Raw genomic sequence first — 27,181 nt, forward strand, 5'->3', positions numbered from 1 at the left:
CTGACCGGTGGCACCCTGAGGAGGCCCTCTCTGTGGGAACGCACAGGGCGGAGGGAAGTTGATGCCAGCAGCAGGTGATCCCTGAGGTACTCCGGACCCATGCCATGTAGGGCCTTGAACACCATTACCAGTACCTTGAATCTCACCCGGAAGATAACTGGGAGCCAATGCAGCTCACGGAGCAGAGGTGTAACATGGGAGTATCGGGAGACTCCCAACACAACTCTCACGGCTGCATTCTATACCAGTTGGAGCCTCCGAGTGGTCCTCAAGGGCAGCCCCATGTAGAGAAAGTGGAATTGAAATTGAATAGATTCAAATATCAATCTAAAATGTCTTGGGCACTGTACTTAAATTTGTAAAATTTGCTAGACCACTAATATTTTATTTGGTCTAGTTGTTACTAACCAATCTGTCACCATTTACATCTGTACTAAAACCAAGTATAGCCAAGCAATTTTGCCAGCAAGAGTAAAGTGCCTGAAAATTATACATTGGTTCAGAGAAGATGCTTCCATTGTGAATTTTAATTTAATTTTAATCCTTTTGTAATTCCATAATAGGGCTTCTCTCTGTTTTCTCTTTTCTTGTTCAGTTACTACATACATACTCTATCCATTCCATTCCATTCCAATTTCTGTCCCTTTTAAGTATGCCCTCAAAGCTATTATTTTTGGCTAGTGTTTTTATTTATTATATTTTTATTAATTTATTATTTCTCTCTCTCTCTCTCTCTCTCTCTGTGTGTGTGTGTGTGTGTGTGAGAGAGAGAGAGAGAGAGAGAGAGAGAGAGAGAGAGAGAGAGAGAGAGAGAGAGACAGAGACAGAGACAGAGACAGAGACAGAGATCAAAAGAAAGGCTTGTGCATCAGAGGGACAATATTTGGGATATATTGATGGGAATTTCATAGTCAACTAATTTTAATTCTGTTATTCTATTTCTTTTTTGTTCTGGGCCTATCCGTTTTGAATTGTGGATTGATAAACAGATAAGGATGTCACCTGCACAGTTTATGAATTATAGTGGATTGGTTTCAGCCAGAGTTAGTAAGCCTAAGTTGGCAAGAAATGGAAGCTGGCTGTCTCTGTCTCTCTCTCTCTCTCCCCCTCCCTCCCTCCCTCCCTCTCTCCTGTCTCTCTCTTCTTTCTTGGCAGGGGGTTGTTTTCATTTTGTGTGAATATAGTAAGCAAGTTTTCTAGGGAAAAATATGATTTTCTCACAGGTTTAGCTATCCTCATATGTCTCTGAGGAGATTATTGAACTTATTAAAATTAACATGAATTGCATTCCTCTATACACTAGTTATTGCAAAGTCATGATAAATCAATTATTTCCATAGATCTGTATGAAAAAATATTTATAAAAGAAGTACTAGCAGAACAAAGTTATTTTGGAGAAATTCCATTTTCAAAAAATTCATTAAACTGCTTATTAAGCCATGCTAAATGAAATCAGTTAATAGCAAAACAGACAATTGGATTACATTATATTTTGTCTGAATGCAATACAAGTTTTAAAAGCCTATCCTTTTTTATTGTCCCCATTATTCAATGTCATGCTTTGAAGATAAGAGCATTACCTGCAGCATTACTTTCTCCTCTGTCTCGTTGATTGGAGAAAATGTACCATATCGAAACGTAATGGAACTTTTAAATAGACAGCATAAATGTAGAGCAGTTATTAACATAAGGCTTTCTCAAGGTTTCTCAAGGTAACACTCAGTTCTCAAAATTATTGTAGCCTAAGATCACATAATTTGAATTCTGCATACGGCAGCACAAAACTTAATACAAGCTGCCAAATTCATAGCATACGGTGGTTAAAAAAGAATACTGTAAACATTAATTTGTATAATTGCATTCAAGTAATATAGATCACAAATTAAAAATACTTTGGATGTTATGTATGTTATCTTCCTGTTCCTGAATAAGTTTTCATTAATATACAAGATTTGATCCTAAATTTTAGGTTTAGTACACATAGATTGCCTATGATCTAAGTCTAAAAAGAAAACAATTCATTAATCCTGTTAATTGATTACATTGATTTATAATCCACAATAATTAGTCACTTCAAAACGTATGCATTTAAATAGTAATCTACAAAAGTGCTAGCATGGTACAGTATAACAATCATATACATTATATTAGTTTAATATTTTATCTTTTTAGTGAATGCTGGCTGCAGTGCAGGCAAATAAAATCAAATGGGCAATTCATTCTGTTTACTCTGTAATAAAATGAAATACTTCATACCTGCTCTGTAACAAAAACAATTTATGCAATAATCAGTGAAAATTATTTTAGGAAGAGGTTTACTATAGGACTATGAATTTTTATTATGGAATAATTTAAATTAAAGATAGGCTTACATAAATTAGGCTAGCACATGATAAAACCAATTTTTGTCCTATACACCATTATTTTCTGTATCTAAAAGACCTATAAATAAATTTTCTTTCTTTAAGTTATGTTGTTCTTCTGTCATTTTGAAAGGACCCTTAAGGCTCAGCACTTTATAATTTCAGACGTTTCAAAGCATATAAAATTCCATTTGATTTTAATTAGATAAAACTGATTCGATTTTAAATAAAGTTACTATAACTTCTTGCTGAATGTTACTGCCTTTTAATGTTAGAAAATAATCTGAGACCTTTAGCTTTCAGTTTTTCTGCCCAAATGAGTTCCATACATTCAATCCAGACCAACTACTGAAACATAGAGTTTGCTTTGCTAGGGTTGATGGATCTAGGATTCATCTGCGGGACATTAGGCTGGGGATATCTGCCTTAATGGGTACATGCCCCTACAGTAAAGAATAATTTGATCCCTTTTACTGACTTTGAGAGAAGAACCACAATCATATTTGAACCCAATTTCCCCCAATTGCTCGACTGTTTACATTTGGAACACCCTCACACTAGTAATCCTGTAAAGTAGATTGGGCCAAGAGAAAACGAGGTCTCATAGCAAAAACTGCACCTGAATTTAAAAGTCTCTCCACACTGGATAGCCTCCAACTTGTGATTCCAATTCAAAAATCAACATTGTGAAAGTCTCCAATTCTCCTCAACCTCCAAAACAAGTTTGTAGTTATGATTCTAGAGATAAAATAGAAGTGCTTTAGCAGTGCCTGACATAAATCACAAAAGTTGAAAAATAACCGAGAGGAAATGATATAATAGATATGATTTAACAATTGAGCTTTACTTGTAACTCTATAGCTGTCATTCTCCAGAATTTCCCACTAGAGCTCTTTTTTCTCAGCAAGCACTGAAGTCTTTATTAATTTGTTTAATTTATGGCATCTTCATTATTAATCTGAATAATATGGAACTCTCTTTGGGTATAATAGTTTTCCTTTCCAGCAAATTAAATTCATAAAATGGCAACAAGTTTCAGAAGGGTTTCGCAGGGGGGAGAGCCCACAAACAACGATGGCTTCTTCTAGTTCTCATCTAATAATCCATTTGAAAAAGTCCACCATAAATGTTAGGTAAGATTTATTGTGTTATATAACAATAGAGTAACTTCTCGTAGCTTTGTGTTCCATGCATGTGTTCAAATATATTAGCAGCAGATATGAATTTATCCTATGAAATCTTGCTTTTGAAAATTTAAGCAAAGGACAGCACAAACCATTGGTATATGTTTCACAAATTGCACAAAAAGCTCATTAATGTGGCCATGATGAAGAGCCTTAGAAAGATGCAAATTAAAAATTACTCCATAGTTTGTCCCTTTGACAGCCTTAGTCCCTGAAATTATGGATTTTCTTGCATCTGAATGCCATGAATGGTGAGAGTCAAAGGAGATATGTAAGCAAGTTTCTGTCACTCACTCATTTTCTGTCTTTGAGACCATCAATAAAACATTTCAATGAGTTCTCCTATTTATTATTAAATTTATATCCCATTTTTCCAGCTATATGAAACTTATTGGCTTATGGCAATAAAAGGAAAAAATGATAAAACATGAAAATTAAAACAATATAACTAGAACCAAGACAAAATTATTTTTATATATAATTGAATATATCAATTCAACCATTAAAAATTTTGAGAAACATTACTTTTTTCCATTTTTTTAACAGTGAAAACCAAGCATACTTCCTCGGAAGGGAATTCCATAACTTAGGGAATACGTCCTTCTCCCCAATAACAAATACATGAGTTTCCATTAATAGAGGGATTGTAAAAAGGGTATCTACAGCTTCTTTTTCATATAAGAAGAAATAAACACCAAGGTCTTAAATTGTATCCTGCATACAACTGGCAACCATAATACGCTTCATCTAATACCTGTACCTTATATTAACCAAAATTTTGCATTAAAAATAGCAGTGCCTTTTCCCAGAACTGCACGCACATTGCTAACAAATAACTTCATTTTATTTCAAGTCTTTAAAAGATTTGCACAGCATCATTTCTTCCTGAGTTGCTTGACTTTGTTACAGGGTTGGTATTGGACAGATTTTAGTTCTGAGGGATTTCAACTTTGTCTTTCTGGAAAAGGCAGAATTTCTCATGCTCCTTGGTGGAGCAGTGGGCTAATGCCTCCTTAAGTAACACCAGCTGCCTGCAATTAGTGCAAGTTCGAGTCCCACCAGGCTCAAGGTTGACTCAGCCTTCCATCCTTCCGAGGTAGGTAAAATGAGGACCCAGATTGTTGGGGGCAATTAAGCTGACTTTGTAATAATGCCACTTGGGTGTGTGTGTGAAAGCCCTAATAAGCAGGCATATACCGGTACATAGAATAAAGGCTACTGCTAAGCTTGTAAGCCGCCCTGAGTCTTCGGAGAAGGGTGGGATATAAATGGAATTAAAATATAAAATAAAAAATAATAAATTTATGACCACAATGACAACCAAAAGCTTGTTTCAGGTGATTGCAGTCTGACACATATAGATGACCAAATATTAATCTGTTTTATGTACGTCTAACATCTAATCCTCCCACACATACAAACAAAAGTATGTCTCTGGTGTGTACATGACACCTTCATAATAATAAAGAAGGAACTAGAGAAGACATGTAAAAAACAACAACACATTAACCTTCCTGGATATACCATCATCCTCAGGGAAAATGACAGCAAATTAGAAATGCAAGTCTGTTAGAAAACAACCCAACAGACTAACCAAGTATTCCACTACCAAAGTAACAACCCAGCCTCCTAGAAGTGGAGCGGAGTGAGAACATTATTCGAATGAGAACAACTGCACTGCAACAACCCAGAATACCAGAAAAAGGAAACATGCCGCCTATACCACAGCCTCCAACAAAACGGATACTTACGCAACTTTATCAAAAAATGTCTGACCATTCAAACCACAATACCACAATCAACAAAAGCTATGAAAATAATAAGACTATAAATCAAAACATTGCAGAAACAACCAACAGCCTATTGTAATCACATGACGCTACCGTACCATATGAATCAACTAAAGTCCTCTGGAACATCTTAAGTACACCAAAAAAGAAAAAGAAAAAAAGAAAAAAAACAGGACGGTTTCCTCTCTTTTGCTGTTATAGAATATTTCATTAATAAACCTAAATAAACTTTATATTTAAAAATTTTAATTGCCTATTTCCGTTGAGCTGGAGCCAATTACCCTATTTTCATAGAAATCACTTTCAATAATGCATGCATATAATGAGACCATTTCATGGGATTCATTAACCCTGCTAATCAAGATCTACTGTATAATTGTATTATTTATTTATTAATGGGACTTATATCACGCCCTATCTCCCGAAGGACTCAGGGCGGCTAACAACAAAACATATAATAAATACAGAAATTAAGATAAAATTAAAGGCCTCTGTACAATAAATTAAAATTAAAAATTAAAATAAATTAAAATTAGAGTTAAAAATTGTAGACATAATTAAAATCCCTGTTAGTCCAGGTCAGCCAGGTGGAAAAGGAGTGTTTTTAGGCCGCGGCGAAAGGACTGGAGATCTTGTATGCCACACAATAAGAATTAATGGAAGAAGATATTGAGGAATTCTATGGTAAAGTGCAAGATAAGTTATATGCCAGGGTCCTCAACCTCTGGGTCACAGCTCTGAGCTGTTTGCAACGACTGTGGAAACAGTGGGTGAGTGTGCACACACATGCATTTCCATTTGCGCGAGAAGCAGGCAAGCAGGTGCACGTGTGCTCCATTTCCGTGAGCAGTGGGCGCGTGTGCATGCCACTTGCACAAATGGAGCTGTGCACACAGAACAACCCCTTTCCCCACCCCCTCTCCACCAATTTACAAAGCCAGAAAGGTTGGGGAACTCTATTATATGCAACATCAAAAGAATGCTTGATATCCAACTGTTGGTGAAGATCTGGGCTGGCTGAATTCAATAAAGAGATAGCTTAAAACAATGTTATACCAAAAAACCATTTATTGCTAATTTTTGCTCAGCGCAGGTCAGGAACCTTACCATGAAAAAGGAGGTGTTATAAGAGTTGAATTTGAAAAAACAGTCATTTGGAATCAAACAAGAAATAAGGAAAGGATGGTTATCTTTAAACTTATATAGTGACTATATTACAGCAAAGGCTCTTAAACTTTGTGATACTGAAATCTCACTCACAAGACAAGATCTTGAATAAGGACTTTAAAAAAAATACTAGAATGGTTGAAATATCTGTAAGGAGAATGTGTACAATGATATACAGGGAGTGCAGAATTATTAGGCAAGTTGTATTTGTGAGGATTAATTTTATTACTGAACAACAACCATGTTCTCAATGAACCCAAAAAACTCATTAATATCAAAGCTGAATATTTTTGGAAGTAGTTTTTAGTTTGTTTTTAGTTATAGCTATTTTAGGGGGATATCTGTGTGTGCAGGTGACTATTACTGTGCATAATTATTAGGCAACTTAACAAAAAACAAATATATACCCATTTCAATTATTTATTTTTACCAGTGAAACCAATATAACATCTCAACATTCACAAATATACATTTCTGACATTCAAAAACATAACAAAAACAAATCAGTGACCAATATAGCCACCTTTCTTTGCAAGGACACTCAAAAGCCTGCCATCCATGGATTCTGTCAGTGTTTTGATCTGTTCACCATCAACATTGCGTGCAGCAGCAACCACAGCCTCCCAGACACTGTTCAGAGAGGTGTACTGTTTTCCCTCCTTGTAAATCTCACATTTGATGATGGACCACAGGTTCTCAATGGGGTTCAGATCAGGTGAACAAGGAGGCCATGTCATTAGATTTCCTGCTTTTATACCCTTTCTTGCCAGCCACGCTGTGGAGTACTTGGACGCGTGTGATGGAGCATTGTCCTGCATGAAAATCATGTTTTTCTTGAAGGATGCAGACTTCTTCCTGTACCACTGCTTGAAGAAGGTGTCTTCCAGAAACTGGCAGTAGGACTGGGAGTTGAGCTTGACTCCATCCTCAACCCGAAAAGGCCCCACAAGCTCATCTTTGATGATACCAGCCCAAACCAGTACTCCACCTCCACCTTGCTGGCGTCTGAGTCGGACTGGAGCTCTCTGCCCTTTACCAATCCAGCCACGGGCCCATCCATCTGGCCCATCAAGACTCACTCTCATTTCATCAGTCCATAAAACCTTAGAAAAATCAGTCTTGAGATATTTCTTGGCCCAGTCTTGACGTTTCAGCTTGTGTGTCTTGTTCAGTGGTGGTCGTCTTTCAGCCTTTCTTAACTTGGCCATGTCTCTGAGTATTGCACACCTTGTGCTTTTGGGCACTCCAGTGATGTTGCAGCTCTGAAATATGGCCAAACTGGTGGCAAGTGGCATCTTGGCAGCTGCACGCTTGACTTTTCTCAGTTCATGGGCAGTTATTTTGCACCTTGGTTTCTCCACACGCTTCTTGCGACCCTGTTGACTATTTTGAATGAAACGCTTGATTGTTCGATGATCACGCTTCAGAAGCTTTGCAATTGTAAGAGTGCTGCATCCCTCTGCAAGATATCTCACTATTTTTGACTTTTCTGAGCCTGTCAAGTCCTTCTTTTGACCCATTTTGCCAAAGGAAAGGAAGTTGCCTAATAATTATGCACACCTGATACAGGGTGTTGATGTCATTAGACCACACCCCTTCTCATTACAGAGATGCACATCACCTAATATGCTTAATTGGTAGTAGGCTTTCGAGCCTATACAGCTTGGAGTAAGACAACATGCATAAAGAGGATGATGTGGTCAAAATACTCATTTGCCTAATAATTCTGCACTCCCTGTATATGAAAGGTACATTCTTATTTTATCAGTGCTAACTCTGATCCCAGATAAAATAGGCAAGTGCAGATAGTCCTTGGCTTATAAGCACAATTAAGCCCAAAATTCCTGTTGCTAAGCAAGACAGTTGTTAAGTGAGTTTTGCCCCATTTTATGACCTTTCTTGCCACAGTTAAGTGAATCACTGCAGTTGTTAAGGCACATGGCTGTTTAGTGAATCTGGCTTCCCCATTGACTCTGCTTGTCAGAAGGTCACAAAAGATGATCACATGTCCCTGAGACACTGCATTTGTCATAAATATGAACCAGTTGCCAAGCATCTGAATTTTGATCATGTGACCATGGGGATGCTGCAATGAGCGTAAGTGTGAAAAACAGTCATAAATCACTTTTTTCCAGGGCTGTTGTAATTTCGGTCACTAAATGAATGGTTGTAAGTCCAGGACTACCTGTACCAAAACTAAATCTTAATAATTCAGTTCCCTTTAAGTCCAGTTTCAGTTCTGTATTTTATGTTACCCAAGTACAGACCTATGCAATAAACCAAATGGTCACCTCGCTATGTAATTACACAGTCCTTGCTAACCTACTTGAATTTCTATTAAAAGATACGAATTGCCATCTTGGGCAAGCGGTTAAGCCAGGGGTCAGCAACCTGAAACAGTGAAAGAGCCACTCGGAACCGGTTCCCTCACAAAAGGAAAAACTGGGAGCCGCAAAAAATGTGTGCACATGCACATACATGCATGCATACGCAGAACGGGATTTGACTGAAGAGTGGAACCAAGGCGAGATATGCACCTACCCTGCATATTTGAATTGATTGGTTGAACTTTTTTAGTCCCACTTTTTTTTTTTTTTTGGACTGCACATGGCAGAGGACTGGGAGCTGCAGGAGACGGCTGAAAGAGCCGCACGCGACTCCAAAGCCACGGGTTGCAGACCTGTGGGTTAAGCAATCAAAAGCTGTGCCACAAATGTTGCCAGCTAAAAACCGGTTTCAGGATTCAGCTCGTACATTTCATTCCAGCGTGCGAATCGGACCACTGTGCTTCTTCTCTAAACTATACAGTTTATGCTTTTAGGACGACATCAAGACCTACCCCTACTTAGGGCTTAGTGTCGAATTATAGAAAAATGGAAAGCTTTTGTAGAGGTCACACCAAGCAGAGGTTAACGCGAAGGACAAACTCAGCCTCAATTTCCGTCTGGGCGCCGCCCATAAAAAAAAAAGGGACACAAGGCTTAGTTAAGATAAAAATGGCACGCAAACTGCTCCTCCATGATAAGGTACCGAGGGGCACCGAGGCGCTCTATCAGACAAGCCAGAGTCTCTCGGCACCGCACGTAAACCCGACCCGGCGGGTTGCAGCCTCCCTCCTCTCAGACCTTTTAAGCCAGGGGTCTTCAAACTTGGCCCTTTTATGACTTGTGGACTTCAACTCCCAGAATTCCTCAGCCAGCTTTGCTGGCTGAGGAATTCTGGGAGTTGAAGTCCACAAGTCATAAAAGGGCCAAGTTTGAAGACCCCTGTTTTAAGCCCTTCCAGTGCGCAGCTCCCTCCTTCCCCCCTTCGCTTGTTTTGATAACAAACCCGCGTGGGGAGGGAAAGAAGCACGCGCCTCCCGCGGGCAGGTAATAGGCGGTGGGCGGGCTTCCTTCAGCCTCGGCTCCAATCCGAGCGAAGTAAAGGCGGAGCCTCCGGCCGGGAGCAAAGAGCCAGCAGGGCAGGCGGCAAGATGGCGGCTGTCGCCGAGCAGGACTTGACGACCCTCAGCCTGGAGCAGTTGCCCACTGACCCGCTCTTACTCATCCTAAGCTTTCTGGATTATAAGGACCTCATGAGGTGGGGCACCTGCCGGGAACGGGGAGCTAAGGCAAAGCCCGTGGCACGGCTGACCCGCCCTTTACTTTCTTTCCCCTGCAGCGCCAGCCATTGGAAAAAGAAGGGAGGCGAAGGGCGGTGGTGGGGAAGAAGCGAGCTCGGTGGCTTCGTCTCTTCTCACCCACCCACCCCAATGGAGGAGAATTGAAAGGCTTGGCTTATGGAGGGGAGGGTGCCTCGAGGGTCTCCGGGCAGGCTGGAAAATGGGGATTGGTGGTGAAAGAAGGGGGATGTTTCCTTGAGGTCAAGCGAACTGGGGCAAATGGCTTTTCCGTGGGGCAGGAAGCTGGGCAGGGGCCTCGGATGTTTGGGGGGGGGGGGGAAGCATTTCTTTCCGATGCGATATGCGGGCTGTTCTGCCTTGCAGAGCTTAAGGCTTTCCTGGCCAGGGCATCAGAGAACCTCCCAAAGCCACCTCCCTTTGCTGATGGACAGGTTTCTTTCATCAAGCTGGCATGTATCAACAGGTGCTTGCATTATTCACTGCGTTAAAACGGGCCTGCCCTTGCCATACGGTATTTCAGGCGCTGCTGAGAAAAGAGAAACACAATTAGTAGACTTACTAGCGTGTGGGGAGACAGATCGTTCCACTGTAGGAGGTAGTTGAAATTGCTGCGCTTGATTCGGAACGGGTTTAAGGCCAGTGCCCTGATGTAATTTTCTGTTGATGATTTAAAATAAATCACCTTTTTTTTTAAATGAAAGCTTATCAGATCCCACAGTAGCCTGGAGAAAGAAGGAGCTAACCTTTCAAATATTCTTTTCTTCTGTGAGATTGCTCCCCTCCTCCAAAATATTAAGGAAAGAACTTCTATTGAATTTGAATTTATTAAATTTATATGCCGCCCTTCTCCCAAAGGACTCAGGGCGGCTCACCACAATAAAAGTTAAAAACATAAAATACAAAATTTTAAAAAAGAATTAAACAATGAAGTAAATACATAACAATAGACCCAATAAAACCAAATTTAAAACTACAGTCAGTCCAGGCCCAATTGTTGAAACATCCATGTCTTCAGGTCACGACGGAAGGACCGAAGGTCAGGGACTGTCCGCAGCTCTGGAGGCAACTCATTCCAGATGGTCAGCGTGCCCACAGAGAAGGCTCTCCCCCTGGGGGTCGCCAGCTGTCATTGCCTGGCTGACGGCACCCTGAGGAGGCTGACTCTGTGGGAGCGAACCCGGCGATGGGAGGTTGACAATGGCAGCAGGTGGTCTCACAAGTACCCCGGGCCTAAGCCATGTAGGGCTTTAAAAGTGATTACCAGCACCTTGAATCACACCCGGAGGACAACCGGAAGCCAGTGCAGCTCGCGCAGGAGTGGTGTAACATGGGAGTATCAAGAAACTCCCATAAGCACCCGCGCGGCCACATTTTGCACCAGCTGAAGCCTCCGGGTGCACTTCAAGGGCAGCCCCATGTAGAGAGCCTTGCAGTAATCCAGGCGAGAAGTGACAAGGGCGTGGGTGACCATGCATAGGGCATCTCGGTCCAAAAAGGGGCGCAACTGGCGCACCAGGCAAACCTGTGCGAAGGCCCTCCTGGTCACAGCAGCTAGATGATCCTCCAAGTTAAGCCGTGAATCCAGGAGAACACCCAAGTTGCGAGCCCTTTCAGAGGGGGGCAATACCTCCCCCCCATCAAAAGAGATGAAATGCCCCCCCCCAAAAACAACAATTTAACTAGGCATTTTCTGCTACATTCCTATCATATTCTGACCATATTAAGACAGCTAAAATAGTGAATAAAAAAGAAAATACAAATTGGTTAACTTTCAGTTAGTAACTAGTAGTTTATGTAGGGAAAGCAACATCAAGCAAAATTGAAAGTGGGGTCCCTCAGTGGTGAGCTTGGCCACTAAATAACTTAATAGTGAATTGTATAATGAAAATCTGATTAAAGTTATAGGATAAATGTTTTGACATTTCATTTCAGCAGATTTTGTTTTGATTAGTTGCTGTGAGCTAATCTGGTAGCAATACCTGTTATAATTTAACTATACATTGCAGTCCTGTGATCACACTTAGCTATAATACATAATCTTATTCCCAGATCTTATTCCCAGGACCCAGATTGTTGGGGGCAATAAGCTGACTTTGTAATAATGCCGCTTGGGGGGGGGTGTGTGAAAGCCCTAATAAGCAGGCATATACATAGAATGAAGGCTACTGCTAAGCTTGTAAGCCGCCCTGAGTCTTCGGAGAAGGGCGGGATATAAATGGAATTAAAATAAATAAATAAATAAAATAAAACTGTAAGAGAAAGTAACATGTTTTGAAACACTTGTGAATGGAAGAACTATAAAATATGACTCTGGATGACCATCGAACTTTAGAAATACAAAACCATAACAAGGTAAAATAAGAACAAAATAAAAGACTATAAAAGTGGCAACTGAGGAAACCAGTCAATAAGAACACCATAGATTCTCCAATTCTCCCAATCTCACATGCCAGAAAATAGTTAGCGCTTAATGGTTTTCCAAAAAAAAACCAGCAGAGTCACAGCCTAAGATCTGCAATGGTGGTTCATTATTTCTAACTATTAATGGCATCACTAAACAGATTGTTCCTTGAGGGTGCAGCATTCAATGTGCTGACAAAATTTTATATAAAATGTTGAGTTTGACATCTTTAGATTCCAAATTATAAACGAAAATTCAATAAGGGCAATATTGAAAAGGAAGTAATATATTCTATATATATTTTCTATATATTCTATATATCTATATTTTCTTTTTTTAAATGATTTTCATGTTTCCTTGTCATTCCAATCAATGCTGGCAATTTCTTTAAATATTGATTCCTGAAAGTTTCAGAAAAAGAAACTAATCAAATATATATCTAGAATTTCTGCTTCTAAATAATTTTACATGTGATCTTTTAAAAACTTAGTATTAAAGATCTGCATAAAATGTTAATTTTAATTTCTAATCTGGGAGGTTTTCAGTTTCATTCTCTTCTGTGTAATAAAAACTACCTTACCATTAGTATTAAATTTAATCTGGTAACTCTGTGTTGCAGTTGCTGTTTTGTAAGTCGTAGATTAAATCAACTTTCAGTCCACGATCCATTATGGAAGAGGCATTGTAAGAAATACTGGCTTCTGTCTGAGTAAGTGTGAATAATGTTTGATTTTTCATAAAATAAAAATGGCTTATAATTTTCATCTAATCCAAGTTAATAATTATAATATGGAAAAACAAGGCTTTGAAATTGCCTCTAGGTATAACCATCTGAGTTATTTGCTATTATTATTTTAAACATGAGTGTTTATAAATATCTTTATACATTTATATACTTAGGTACTAAGTAGTCATTTGTAGATTGCATAGTTTTGGTTCTATTTGATATCTTAATATGTTAATTCCTTAAGCTCAGTATGAGTTATAAGAAGATAAATATGTATGTGGAGAGAATGTGAGATTTTAAAATACTGAATTAAGAGTTGAGGTTTTGTTCATTTTCAGTTCAGTTAACTTGAAATGCTTCTAAATATCAATTTGACATGATCAAATGTATTCTTCAGGAATAATTTTTAAAACATTAATTGGTTCTTCTGCAGGTGTACTAGAATAGCTTAAATTTGCTAGAGTAGACCAGGTGTTTCTGTGGTCAATAGATCTGGGCTGATCTTACTATCTTTGTAAACCAGGGTCTTCAAACTGCAGGCCCGTGGGCCAGACGCGTCACAACAAAACCGCGCCCACCCCATTGCCGGCAATGGGGAAAAAGTTCCAATGCGTCGTGGGTTTGCATTTCTGTTGTAAATTATCTTGCTTTAATTAATGGAGTATAGAAAGTTTTGAGTTCAACACATTTAGCAAGAAATAACTATTTCAGGCTCAGATTAATGAAATGTCAATTTTGAAATAGCTTTTCTAATCTACGGTGTCAATGTACATAATGTATAAATGTGATATTTGTATTACCATTTGCTGCTTTTAAAATGTATGTATATGATTTTTTTAGTGCTGAGAAATCTCGAAGAACTAAGAGCTGGAAAGCAATTTTCATAGATCTATATGCTGATTTGGGAAGATATATTCAATATTATGCTGCAATTAAAAAAGCCTGGGATGATTTGGAAAAATATTTATTGCAACACTGTCCTCGGATGATTAGTTCTTTGAAAGGTATTGTTAATGTACTTGACATTTTGGAAAGCTATGATTTTTCTTTCCAAATTTTGAACTTAACTTTGCCATTTTATACATAAGAAACTCAATAACAATTATACTGAGTGTCATAATTATATAAATTACAACAGGAGCCAGGACTGCTAAAATTGCTGCTGTTAAGCTATGTGGTCATGTGACATTGTATTTATTACATCACATAGTGATAGAAATCCCAGTCATGATTGCCATCATAGCCCAAGAACCACCTGTAATTATTTTGCAAACAAAAAAAATTAATCACTTCTGGTTTATAGGAATGTGCAAAGCATCCCAAAGAGATGCTCTGCAGAGTTCAGGAACACAAATGAAGCGCTTCTCCTCAAATCATTAATGCAAGTCTTTCAGTGTGAAGGGAAGTTGCAGTGCTGCACGCACATGAACACAGAGATAGACTTAGAAACTTCCATTTGTACCTCCACAGCTGACAAAGTGCTTTACAAGGCCCCTTTTACATTCTGAAGATGAACCTAACGCTATTATCGAGTTGCTGACTTCCATGGGACTTGCTGGCCCTTTAGTATTGGGTATTAAATTGTTGCTTGTTTATATTGTGTGAAGTCATGAATGAAAACTTGTAACTTCTTAATATGACAGACAGTGTTCAGGAAGATGATTTGGATGCAGTGGAGGCACAGATTGGTTGCCAGTTACCTGATGATTATCGATGTTCATTTCGAATCCATAATGGACAGAAGCTGGTTGTCCCAGGGTAAGAGATTAAGATTCACTGTAGTTGTTCTTTGGGATTAATTTTATGCACAATAATTAAAAAAAATATGTTAATGTTCTTATAGGCGTATTCTAAAACTTTTTTTTAATACAAAGGTTGATGGGAAGCATGGCACTCTCCAATCACTATCGCTCTGAAGATTTATTGGACATTGACACGGCAGCTGGGGGTTTTCAGCAGCGACTAGGACTGAAGCAATGCCTTCCTTTAACCTTTTGCATTCACACTGGATTGAGTCAATATATGGCTCTGGAAAGCGTGGAGGGTCGCAATAAGTATGAAATCTTCTACCAATGTCCAGTAAGAAAGATTTGTAAATAGATTTTTAGACAGCAATAATGCTGCTCACATGCTTCATGAAATTGATACATAACTATGGGCGTAATTTGACTGTTTGTGTAGAATATTTAAAGTCAGCTGCTTTTTCATCTGATTCCCCCCCCCCCCTTTCCATCAGTGGCAAAAGGTCACATGAATGTTTAGAAGTTGTAACTACTGGAGAGGAAACAGGTTTGAGAGGGTAGCAAAGGCTCTAACGGCTGTCAGAAAAGTGAAAATTAATTAGGCTGTTGAGAAAAATCTTTTGTATCAAGATCAACAGACAGAGGTGCTACTAAATGAGAACTGTGAGTAGAAAATGATGAGAAATAAAGTATTGCATGGCAATTAGGAATAGACTGACAAATTGTAATGGTATAGCTATAGTTTTTATTTAGTATATTATTAAGAACATTTACACTTTTGGAAATATATATGAATAACTTGAAAAATTTGTAGATAATTCTCTGCTGATTTTATAAACCGGCAAAGATTTATCTATAGTAATATATTGCTTGGCAGTACAATAAAAATCGAAGTAGCACCTCTTTATTATGCTAAGATATAATAATCAGTTTTGTCATTTTTGCATTGGATTATTCGTATATACCTGATAACACAGGATTTTGCTTAATGGTAGAAGAATATTCATTTATCATGTTCTTACATTTTGAATTTATTCAAGATAAATTTCCAGTAACTTCTTTTTACATTGTGAAAATCACATCTGGTCTGCGTGCCAGTACATCCTGTTTTTAGTTCCCCCAAAAGGAGAAATCCCTGTTTCAGAATTCCTGAAACCAAAACTTTCATTTCCCCAATATATTATAATAAAACTTTTCCATCTATAAAATACTAAGGTCTTAATTTTTTCTCCTTTGTAATTAATTGAATTTTGCATCAGTATTTTAAACTATAAATCTTGGATGTAAAGTTACATATACAGTAATAGTACAACTCAGTAGCATATTTTAAATTAAAATATGACTATTCTTTGCTTGTTTTAGGATTGAAATATCAGTGTAATAGGCTGCATCCTAGCAGGATATCTTAATTTGCTTTAAATTAGAATAACGATATTTTAAAAGTTATGAATTTCAAGGGTTTAATTCGCGTATTTTATTATTCAAACTATTTCTTGATAATATAACAAAATTAAATTTTCCAATTTAGTTTGCTAAGTTATTACAAATGCTAGTAGCAAACAGTATTTTCACAACACACTTTTTTAAAAAAGAGAGAGTACAGAACTAAAACTCTATAAAAACTTGACAGAAATCTTATTGCTGTTTATGTAGTATAAGTCTTGCCTTTTAAAAATATTTTTTTTAGGATCCAAATAACCTTTTTCATTTTATTTGAAGGATCAAATGGCCCGTAATCCATCTGCAATTGATATGTTTATCACAGGTAAATATATTTTGGAACTCTAATGGAGAAACATTTTCAAGAGGAATAATGGGAAGACACTAATTAGGATGATGAGCAACATGCTTATTCTCAACAGATGCTCAACATGTCTGATTTATTACTATGTGTCGTTACAGCAGCTTTCCTCCTAGTAAATAAAGTGAGTCAACTATCGGATCAGCTACAGATGAGATTATATTCTAACATAACTGAAACTCATCTGATTGGAGAAAGTTGATTGGCAGCTATTTAAGCACGGTATCAGGAAATAAATTACCTATATGGATCCACTGTTCTCAGCATATATTCCCTAGTCTAAAACTTTGTCCTGGTCATTACAAGTCTGAAAACTAATTTCCAATCCATCTTTCTGCCCCAGTGATGTCTTTTACTGTGAGATTCTAGTTTTACGTGAAGAGTGAGCTATTCCCTCTTTACTGTGTCATTCTGATGTTTACGTTCATAAATTATTAATATTGTATTGCTTAATCAGATACCTAGCTTATTTATAGTTGGCTTGTTGTTCATCAAATGAGACAATATATTTATTCCAAAGTAGATCTGAGTTTTGTAGAGTCTATTGAAGATCTAGTCTATTGATCCTTTTTTTCCCCTTGTAAACTTGTTTTTCGTTCTCCAACATTTAGGAAATTCCTATTTGGAGTGGTTCACTTCCTATGTTAACAATGTAATAACAGGTGGCTATCCAATCATCCGAGACCAGATTTTCAGGTATTATAGTATTAGTTTACAGTAAAACACTGTTACAATACAGTATTCAATATTATATTTTATTGTAATTCAGAAAAAATAACTGAAACTTGTATAAATGTAAATATTGGTAGTATGTAGGTATAATATATATAAATGAGAAAGCAAAGTTTTTGTACTAGAGATTACAGAAACAAAGCTTCATAGTTTTCTAAAGTGTTAATATATGCAAAACTATTGAGAGAAATTTGTTTTACTACAGTATAGAAAATGATTCTAACGTTCTTTAAGTAATATATTTTTTTAATGAAAACCCCATTTATCATTTATCCATAATAAAAAAAAGGCAGGAAATTTTTCTGTTAAGAAAAACGTTTTCCTGTTGTATATGTAGTCCTCGACTTACCAACCCCAATTGAGCCCAACATTTATGTTGCTCAGTGAGAAATGTGCTAATTAAGTTTTGCCCCATTTTATGACTTTTTTTGTCACATTTGTTAATTGAACCACTGCAGTTTTTATATTAGTGACACGGTTCTTAAAGTGAATCTGGTTTCCCCATTGACTTTGCTTGTCAGAAGGTCGCAAAAGGGGATCTCACGTGACCCTGAGACACTGCAGCCATCATAAGTGTAAGTCAGTTGTCAAGCATCTGAATATAAATCACATGACCCATCAGGATGCTGCAATGGTCATAACTCTGAAAAGTGATCATAAGTCACTTTTTCCAGTGCCGTTGTAACTTTGAACGGACACTAAATGAACTGTTGAGGACTACTTGTATTGTTTTGTGCTAAACAAAAGTCATGCTAAGGTTCTTACAGGCAGTCACTCTTGGTGGAAGCTCCTTTTCTCTGAAGTAACTTGTCCTTACTTACCCTCCCATCCCAGCAAGAATAGGATGGGAATGGCTCTACTATCATCACTTCCTGGATATTTGTTAAAACGTGGCTTTCTAGAAGGAGAGTGAATTATCAGCATTAGAAATGGGAGAATGCAATGTTGGCAATTACTTGTTTTACCATTTTTGTTATAAGTCACTGCTGTTCCTCCTTAACTTGGGAGCCACACTGATTATGCAGGGTTTTCAAAATTGTACAGACAAAGTAGCATGCTTTGTCGATCAGAAGGTTGGCAGCTTGGTGGGTCAAATCCCGAGTGCCGTTTAGCAGAGTGAGCGCCTGTTACTCATCCCAGCTTCTGCCAACCTAGCAGTTCGAAAGCACATAAAAATGCAAGTAGAAAAATAGGGACCACTACGGTGGGAAGGTAACAGCGTTCCGTGCGCCTTTGGCATCTAGTCATGCCGGCCACATGACCACAGAGACATCCTCGGACAAACGCTGGCTCTTCGGCTTTGAAACGGAGATGAGCACCGGCTCCTAGAGTTGGAAACGACTAGCACGCATGTGCGGAGGAAACTTTACCTTTACCTTTTTAGAGTAGCTATCGTTTCAGCTCTCTGAATGGCAGATGTAGCTGCTTTTGGAAACGTGGATTTCCAGTTCTAATTTTAACTAATAACTTCATGATATTGATAAGTATTTGTAACAATGGAAAGTAGATGTGAGGAAATACCCATTACAACATTTAGATGTGGACACAGTAGAAATAGCAGATGCATTAATGCAGGTTTGAATAAAGTATAAAATGCACTATTTATAACGAGTAGTGTTGGCTTTAATCTTTCAGTATTTATCCCTTTACACGTCGGATAAGGAAATTTTACTTTTTCATTTGCTAGATATGTTCATGAAAAAGATTGTGTAGCCAAAACAGGAGATATTACTGTTTCAGTTTCCACATCTTTCCTACCTGAACTCAGCTCTGTGCATCCACCTCATTACTTCTTCACTTACAGAATCAGGTAAAATTAGTACAGTCATGTTACTGGATGGATCAGTGTGTTACTACATGTTTAATTACTAAAAACATTTTTATATATTTAAAATGTTTTTAAGAATAATTGGAAAAATGTGCAAATGTTGATTTCTAAAAGAACCGCTTGAGGACCCAAAACTTAAGTTTTTGGATTGTTTTGCAGTGTAGAATACAGAGGTTTGTCTGAAAACCATTCTGGTTCAGTATTTTTTTCCTGCAGTAATCACATGTTGTGTCCACAAGTGCCAGGTTGGTTTCCTTAGTGTACTTTTTCTTAAACTTTACTTGCATTTCCAATACAGTCAAAATATTGTATCTCCATAGGAAAATGCTTCTTATTGCCTCATATATTATATATTATTGCCTTGGTGGCGCAGTGGGCTAATGCCTCCTTAAGTAACCCCAGCTGCCTGCAATTAGTGCAGGTTCTCATCCCACCAGGCTCAAGGTTGACTCAGCCTTCCATCCTTCTGAGGTAGGTAAAATGAGGACCCAGATTGTTGGGGGCAATAAGCTGACTTTGTAATAATGCCGCTTGGGGGGGGCGAAAGCCCTAATAAGCAGGGATATACATAGAATGAAGGCTATTGCTAAGCACATTGGTTTGTGCTTAAATTGTAAGCCGCCCTGAGTCTTCGGAGAAGGGCGGGATATAAATGGGATTAAAATAAAAAATATAATATGTGGTTATATAATACAGTTCTACATATAGCCATTTTATCACAGAATACTCATGATAGAATACATACCTTCCGGCTATTTTTTAAATATATTTTTCTTAGATGATGCTTTTTTTAAAAAAAGATGCTCAGCTGTTTTTATTGTATCACTGAGGAATATGTGATGCTTATACTGTGTATGAAAAGCAGAATGTCTGCTGTTTGCTTTCTCTTTTTAAAAAATTGTTATTTTTAAAATGCCTATGTTTCTCACATTACATTGCATTCATAAGCTTATATGTAGATAGCATACTTTCTGCTTCCTTTACAAAAATATTTTCACAAGAGTCAAAAATTAATATTTCTGGACAATGCTGCTATGCTGTGTAAATGACACATTTCTAAAAGAAGTGTATTGTCTAATTTATTAGAATTGAGATGTCCAAAGATGCGCTTCCAGAGAAGGCTTGTCAGTTAGATAGCCGGTATTGGAGAATAACAAATGCCAAAGGTGATGTGGAGGAGGTTCAGGGTCCTGGAGTAGTAGGTAAGGGATATTGTTTCAAAATGTTGACTAAATGAAAAAATGATTGGTTGATTTGCTCAAAATAATAAAGATGTTTGATTAAATCGGCTGTTTAGTTTAAAGAAAAAAAACACAAGCTGCTGTGGTATCTCAGTCTAGAATTTATTTCCCAAGACCTGTATGTCCATGTTCAGATTACATTTAAATTTCTGTATTCTGATTGTCATATATCAGCCAGGAGATCCGTAAGAAATGCATGACATTTGTTTCAAGCCACTATTTGTTATAAGCTATTGAATCACATTTTTAAATAATTATTTACTCCTAATATATAATTTCGCCTTAATTTATGTATCCTTGATTCTAAAGTTCTCTAATCGTTTTATTTATGCAGGAGAATTTCCAATAATTAGTCCTGGTCGAGTCTACGAGTATACGAGTTGTACTACGTTTGCTACTACATCAGGATACATGGAAGGATATTATACATTCCATTGTCTATACTACAAGGATAGATTTTTTAATGTTACCATTCCTAGATTTCACATGGTTTGCCCAACATTCAAAGTATCCATAGCACGTATGGTAAGTTGAGGCAACTTGGCTTAGGCAATAATTTTTATATCTAGTCCCTAAATACTAGTCAACTTGTATTTTTAAAACAGTATTCTTTTTGCATAAAAATGACCAAACAAGGCAACATCTTATACGAACAGATTTCTTGCTGTTTTCATCAAACTTACCTCCAGCTTTCCTGTTCCATCATAGAATGGTCATAGTTGGGTTCAATTCATAGCTTTCCGAATCAATTAGTCATATTCTAGTCTACTTTAAATTGGATGTTCAACAATCTAATTTGCTTTCTGATAGTAAATATGTGCTAAACATGCAGAATGGAGGATCTATTAACAATTATTGCAAAAATCCATCAGGGCTGTGTAATTTCATTTAAAAGTATTTATAATCCAGCAAGATGAATTTTAGATAAAGGATTAATATATAATTTCAATGATACTTACATTAGTAGATGAAAATGAAATGTTTTTTGACAATTGTTTTGGACAGCATTTCTAGTGACGGAAATTTATATTGTATTAATTTAGATACTCTTAATAATGGTGGAAATAAAAAAGAAGCAGATTTTGTCCTGATGTGCTTTGTTAAAAAACTGATTAAGATTATTCTCTGCAAATTATTGGTAGAGTTCATAAAACATTTAAAAGCATTCCAACAAACAATAAAAGATCCTAGACACTATTTTAATAAAAAATTATGTGGATGAATATTTTACTCATTGGACCTTCTATAAACATTGAATTAGCTGATTAAGAAACAGAATATTAAATTTTGATTCAGATTCATATACTATTTTGTCAAGAATTCATTTTTGCTTTCTGTTTACCTGCATGGCCTACTTAACAGAATGTTCAGTCCCAATTATTTAAGAACTTTACTGAATTGACAATTAAATTAACAGTAGTGATTTTTCAGTATATTCAACAGTTTTGTAAATTACAGTTTGTTCGGGGTATCTCTTAAAATGTTCTGTTTAGATTATTATTTGATAAATAGAATATTGCAGTAGCGAGAATTTAGTCAAATATTTAGCCTGCCCTTTGGGAAAACAAGATAAGAGTATATGGATGTCACAAAAAGCAAAAATGAGATGTTAATATATTAAGGAGCCTTGGTGGAGCAGTGGGCTAATGCCTCCTTAAGTTAGACCAGCTGCCTGCAATTAGTGCAGGTTCGAGTCCCACCAGGCTCAAGGTTGACTCAGCCTTCCATCCTTCCGAGGTAGGTAAAATGAGGACCCAGATTGTTGGGGGCAATTAAGCTGACTTTGTAATAATGCCGCTGGGGGGGGGGCGAAAGCCCTAATAAGCAGGCATATACATAGAATGAAGGCTACTGCTAAGCTTGTAAGCCGCCCTGAGTCTTCGGAGAAGGGCGGGATATAAATGGAATTAAAATAAAAAAATAAATAAATAAAACTTCTTTATTTTTCCATTATTGTGTTTTATTGAGATGGTAATGTAAACATTAGAGAGCCAGTTCGGTGTAATGGTTGAAGGCACCAGGTTAGAAGCTGGGAGACTGTAAGTTCTAATTTCGCCTTAGGCACCAAGCCAGCTGGGGAATCTTGAGCCAGTTACTTGCTCTCAGCCCTAAGAAAGAAGCAATAGCAAGCAACCTCTGAAATATCTTGCCAAGAAAACTGAAGGAACTAGTTACAGGTAGTTGCCAGGAGTCAACGCTGACTGGAAGGCACCAAAACTAATAATTATTATTATCAATCCTAGGGTGGTGGTTTAAACTGAAGAAACTGAAATTTTAAATTATGTTGCCTTTCCTGTGTTTAGGAAACCAATCACAATGATTGTACCATGGATGAGGAGGAAGACTCAACAGATACTGACGAATATGAAGATAGACATAGAATTTTAGGCATTCCGATTCCTTCTGGGCGTTGTCCACGTCAGACCTGATCAGACTTTCAAAACGATGTTTGGGGTTCTGCGGATAGATGAGTATATGTGCATATGTGTATGTATACACACACATATGCATATATAAATATACAAACGTGTGTATGTCTCTATGTATATATTAAATACATAACTCTGGAGTAACTGATATGAATGCTGATACTGCTTCTGGCATTGTACCTGATCAGGTATACAAACAAGATTTTCCTTTATTTTTCATTTGTTTTGAAGATGAGGTAAAGATGGAAATGCAGTAGCATGGGAACCTTTATTATTTCGAAAAACTTTACCTTTGGGAGTACTTTAAAATTGTATATATAAAAGTTATTTAAATGTTGAATGGTGCTTGGTTTTCTTTTATATATATATATATATATAAAACTAATGGCAAATAAAATAGTAGTAATAGGCATGTCCTTTTTGCAACAGTTTTGTTTTGTTATCTCTGACGTAAGTGAATGAAATATTTAAAGTGTTTATGATCTTTAGGTTGAATTGGGTATCGTTGTATTGTTAAATACAACAGGAAACTAAATTAATTTTAAAAAAAACTTGTCAGGTTTTTAATCCTGCATTCTTTGTCTGATAATATAATAAATCTTCTACAGCCCTTCACTTCGGTTGAGCTGCACTAGATTATGAAATGCAAATTGCCTATTGCATTTTCTCACTTACTATGTAATACAAATATATAAATAGCATCCACCCTTAATACACCATTTATCTAGTGATAAATGATTAGAACTTTGATTTAAAGATAAAACGTTTGTGTTTTCTGAATGATATATGGATTTTTATAATTTCTAAAAACAAACCATTTGAAAAATAGTCATAGCTAAGAATCTGCATCATGAGCTATTGTAAAGATTTTGGAAAAGTGAAATAGTTGAAACAAATACTTATATTTACCTGGACCTTAGTCCCATTGATTTCAGTAAAGCTTTTGCACAAACATATAATAGGACGGAATGTTAAATTTTAATTTAATTAATTTTAATTTTAATTCCATTTATATCCCGCCCTTCTCCGAAGACTCAGGGCGGCTTACAAGGTTAGCAGTAGCCTTCATTCTATGTATATGCCTGCTTATTAGGGCTTTCATACACCTCCAAGCGGCATTATTACAAAGTCAGCTTAAACCCTTAATACTGGGAAATCTGTACAGATCCCAGTTTCAGAGTTGCTGTAGATGAAAGTAGCAAATTGCCATACCATGGAATTACAAGAATTACTGTATGAACACTGCCTATTTTTAATTGGGAATAGGAAAAAATTGGCTTCTCTAATAAATTGGAAAAGAAATATAGCATAAAAAGATAAGGGTTAAAAGAATAATTAAATAATAATGTATGAGATAAAAATCATACAGTAATTACAGTAATTTCTTCATATTTTTTTGTATCAGCTGAGTTAATCATTCTTTTATTTACTGAGGCGAAAATTAAATTTCAAGACAACGAATCTAAAAGTTTAATGTAAAATGTGTTGGGGAAATTGGAGGAAAAAATTGTTTGTACCCTAAGCTTCTGATACATTTTTTTTCAGGAGGGTTGAAACAAACATTTAAATAGCCAAAGACTTAATGTTTTTGTACAGTAGTAACTATGTAAAATGAATAGGACTATGTCATGCATGGTTATAGAGCCAAGATTTGGGTTTTTTCCCCTTAAAATTACATATAACATGCAATTTTATACTTTATGGTTTTTAAAAACTCTGTTAAGCCTGTTTTAAGACTTGTACTACAATTTTTTGCACTGAAAAATGAAATCAGAGAATACAAAAAAAATTGGTTTATATGTACAGGGTTTGGGGTTATTACAGCAGGATATTTTCCTATGATGCTGTCCCATAACTTCTAGTCTAATGCTTCATTTGTGTACAAGACGCTTTTAGTCTTACTGGGCTTGTACTATTATTGCTAGTATACGTAAAAATATTAAGACTATGAGTTAGGAATACTTAAAAGTCATGCCTTACAAGGTGCCATTGTATTGCACCCAACCTCTTCTGATGCAAAATAGCATTATTAAATATACTACATTTTATTTGATGATGTGCTTCTTACATTGGAGCTTTATGCTTGACATTGCTTGATTAATTTATTACATGAGGGTTTTTTTCCACTGTCCATTTCTAGGCAGCTCGAGGAGTTACAAAAAATGAGAATATCTGTATAATGAAAACAAACTATTTAAAAGGCAGCCTGCCTATGACTAGGCCCCAAATCCTCAACAGAACACTAGATCTTAAATGATGTGTGAAAAATGAGATTTGGACATTCCCTATTTCAGGGTATACATGGTATCTTACAGCACGGGGACAACTGCAGAAAAGGCCTGTGGTATTCCTTAAATCTCCCGTGGGATGAAAAGTTTCCTGCAGGAATGTACAGGTAGAGAAATCTCGATGAGAGATAGTTGGAAACCAAGCCACGCAGGGTTATATAAGGGCAACAGCCAGAACTCTGAACTGGACCTACAAATAAATTTGCAACTGTTGCTATGATTATAGGATACAAATTACAGCAATACAGCAAAGCACTTCTGAAAAACCTTAACAAGAAAAATGCAGGGACTTGTCCAGGCAGTCTCCAGGAGTCAATACTGACTGGAAGGCACACACTTAACACACAATGTGATACTTCATTTATATATGGATGTCAAGCTTGCCCCATTGGACTAAACAACTGCCCCAAGCAAAAGGTATGACTTCGAGGGTATGATGTGACAACACAGTGTTGCCTTACATTGTTATATAGCCTTCCCAGGCTCTCCAATTAGCTTCATCCCGTTAGATGTATAATGCAGTTAACTGCCAGGCATGAGACTGGGGGAGTGCCATATTATCCTTCACCTCAGACAACATAAAATCCTTGACGTTTCCTGACATATGGTAATGGATTCACTGTGCAAGAGTGTCAGTCACAGGTGTCGAAACCGCATCGTGTGACGTGTTGCAACGTATCACGACTTATTTTGCATTGCTGGAGCTGGGGTGGGCACAGCCTCCGCATGATGCAACCAGCCTGCAGGCCAGCAGTTTGACACACCTGGTGTAAATGGACCTCCTTGGGACTCCCTGAACAAAGATTAAGGGTGGAACAATATTGATATTATGCGTGGCTAGATCTTCGAAGCCCCTGCAGTTGGTCCTATCTCAGTAGTCTTGGCTGTTTCCAAAAATGTAACATAAGCTCAGGCTAGTTAATATTTGGATATAGTTGGCAGGGCTGTAGTCTAGACAAAGTTGGGAGGAGGGGAAATCCAAAAGTCAGCAGTGGCAAATCACTTGTATATTGTTGCCAAGTAAGTTATACAGAGTGCATGGTCACTAGGCACTGAGCTTGACTTCAGAGTCTCTATCTTTTAAGACCCTCTCGAAGGAATCTAGCTGACTCCTGCTGCAAACTGAAGTTCAAGGCTACTGGAGGTTTTTAAAGCTAATCCTAAACACACAACTAAGATGCTGAAAAATGGGACATTTCTCATGGCATCAATCGAAACAAAAGTGTAGCAATTGTCTATTTTCATCCCTAGAAAGCAACACAAGGAAAGAAGTGAGCAAAAGAAAGGTTACAAGAGGTAAAGAAGTCCCTGCTCCTCCTTGTTACATATTTTATATGTTATGAATATATCACAAATATGATATTAATTATGAATATAGAGGTCCTGTAATAAAACCAAGTTAGCTTTTTCATGAATTCACTAGGAAACACATGTTGCTGGAATATGTGTTAAGAAAGGTTCTGAGTGTGTGTATGAATGTTTTATTGATGATGATTCCAGGTGGAATATTAGTGGACGTAAGGAATGCATTTCTCCTGGAATCATGGAACAGGGAGTAAGAATGTGAAGTTCCTGACCTGACCAGGAGGGGGAAGATGTACCATATATATGAAATCTAAGTAAAGAAGTTGGGTATAAAGAGAAGAGTGGAATGAACCAGACCCTGAAGGCTGGAGCAGAAGTCTGCTTCCCAGCCTAGTTGTGTAGCCTAGTTGGTCAACAGTACTTACAGTACAAGGGATGCGGTGGCTCAGTGGGTTAAGATGCTGAGCTTGTCGATCAGAAGGTCAGCAGTTCGGCGGGTCGAATCCCGAGTGCCACGTAACAGAGTGAGCACCTGTTACTCGTCCCAGCTTCTGCCAA

The 27,181-nt window shown here is 37.2% G+C and overlaps 1 protein-coding gene and 1 long non-coding RNA gene across 2 annotated transcripts in view; one reads left to right on the forward strand and one right to left on the reverse strand.

The window, feature by feature from the left end:
- Nucleotides 1-10,760, reverse strand: part of LOC310647290 — a 66,214-nt gene extending 55,454 nt beyond the window's left edge. The window contains exon 1 of the long non-coding RNA XR_014493854.1: nucleotides 10,689-10,760. This is a non-coding gene — a long non-coding RNA (uncharacterized lncRNA). The remainder of the gene's footprint in view (nucleotides 1-10,688) is intronic.
- FBXO3 (F-box protein 3) lies at nucleotides 9,959-23,442 on the forward strand. The gene is made up of 11 exons (XM_083374395.1): nucleotides 9,959-10,086; nucleotides 13,150-13,239; nucleotides 14,098-14,261; nucleotides 14,901-15,015; nucleotides 15,132-15,336; nucleotides 16,719-16,764; nucleotides 17,412-17,496; nucleotides 19,220-19,342; nucleotides 20,447-20,562; nucleotides 20,936-21,126; nucleotides 22,905-23,442. The coding sequence occupies exons 1-11, from the start codon at nucleotides 9,980-9,982 to the stop codon at nucleotides 23,028-23,030; spliced, it is 1,368 nt and encodes a 455-aa protein (XP_083230521.1). The 5' UTR covers nucleotides 9,959-9,979; the 3' UTR covers nucleotides 23,031-23,442.
- The last annotated feature ends 3,739 nt before the right edge of the window (nucleotides 23,443-27,181 follow it).

Source organism: Vipera ursinii (genome assembly GCF_947247035.1).
Source record: "Vipera ursinii genome assembly, chromosome: 1".
In the NCBI taxonomy this organism is placed as follows: domain Eukaryota; kingdom Metazoa; phylum Chordata; class Lepidosauria; order Squamata; family Viperidae; genus Vipera; species Vipera ursinii.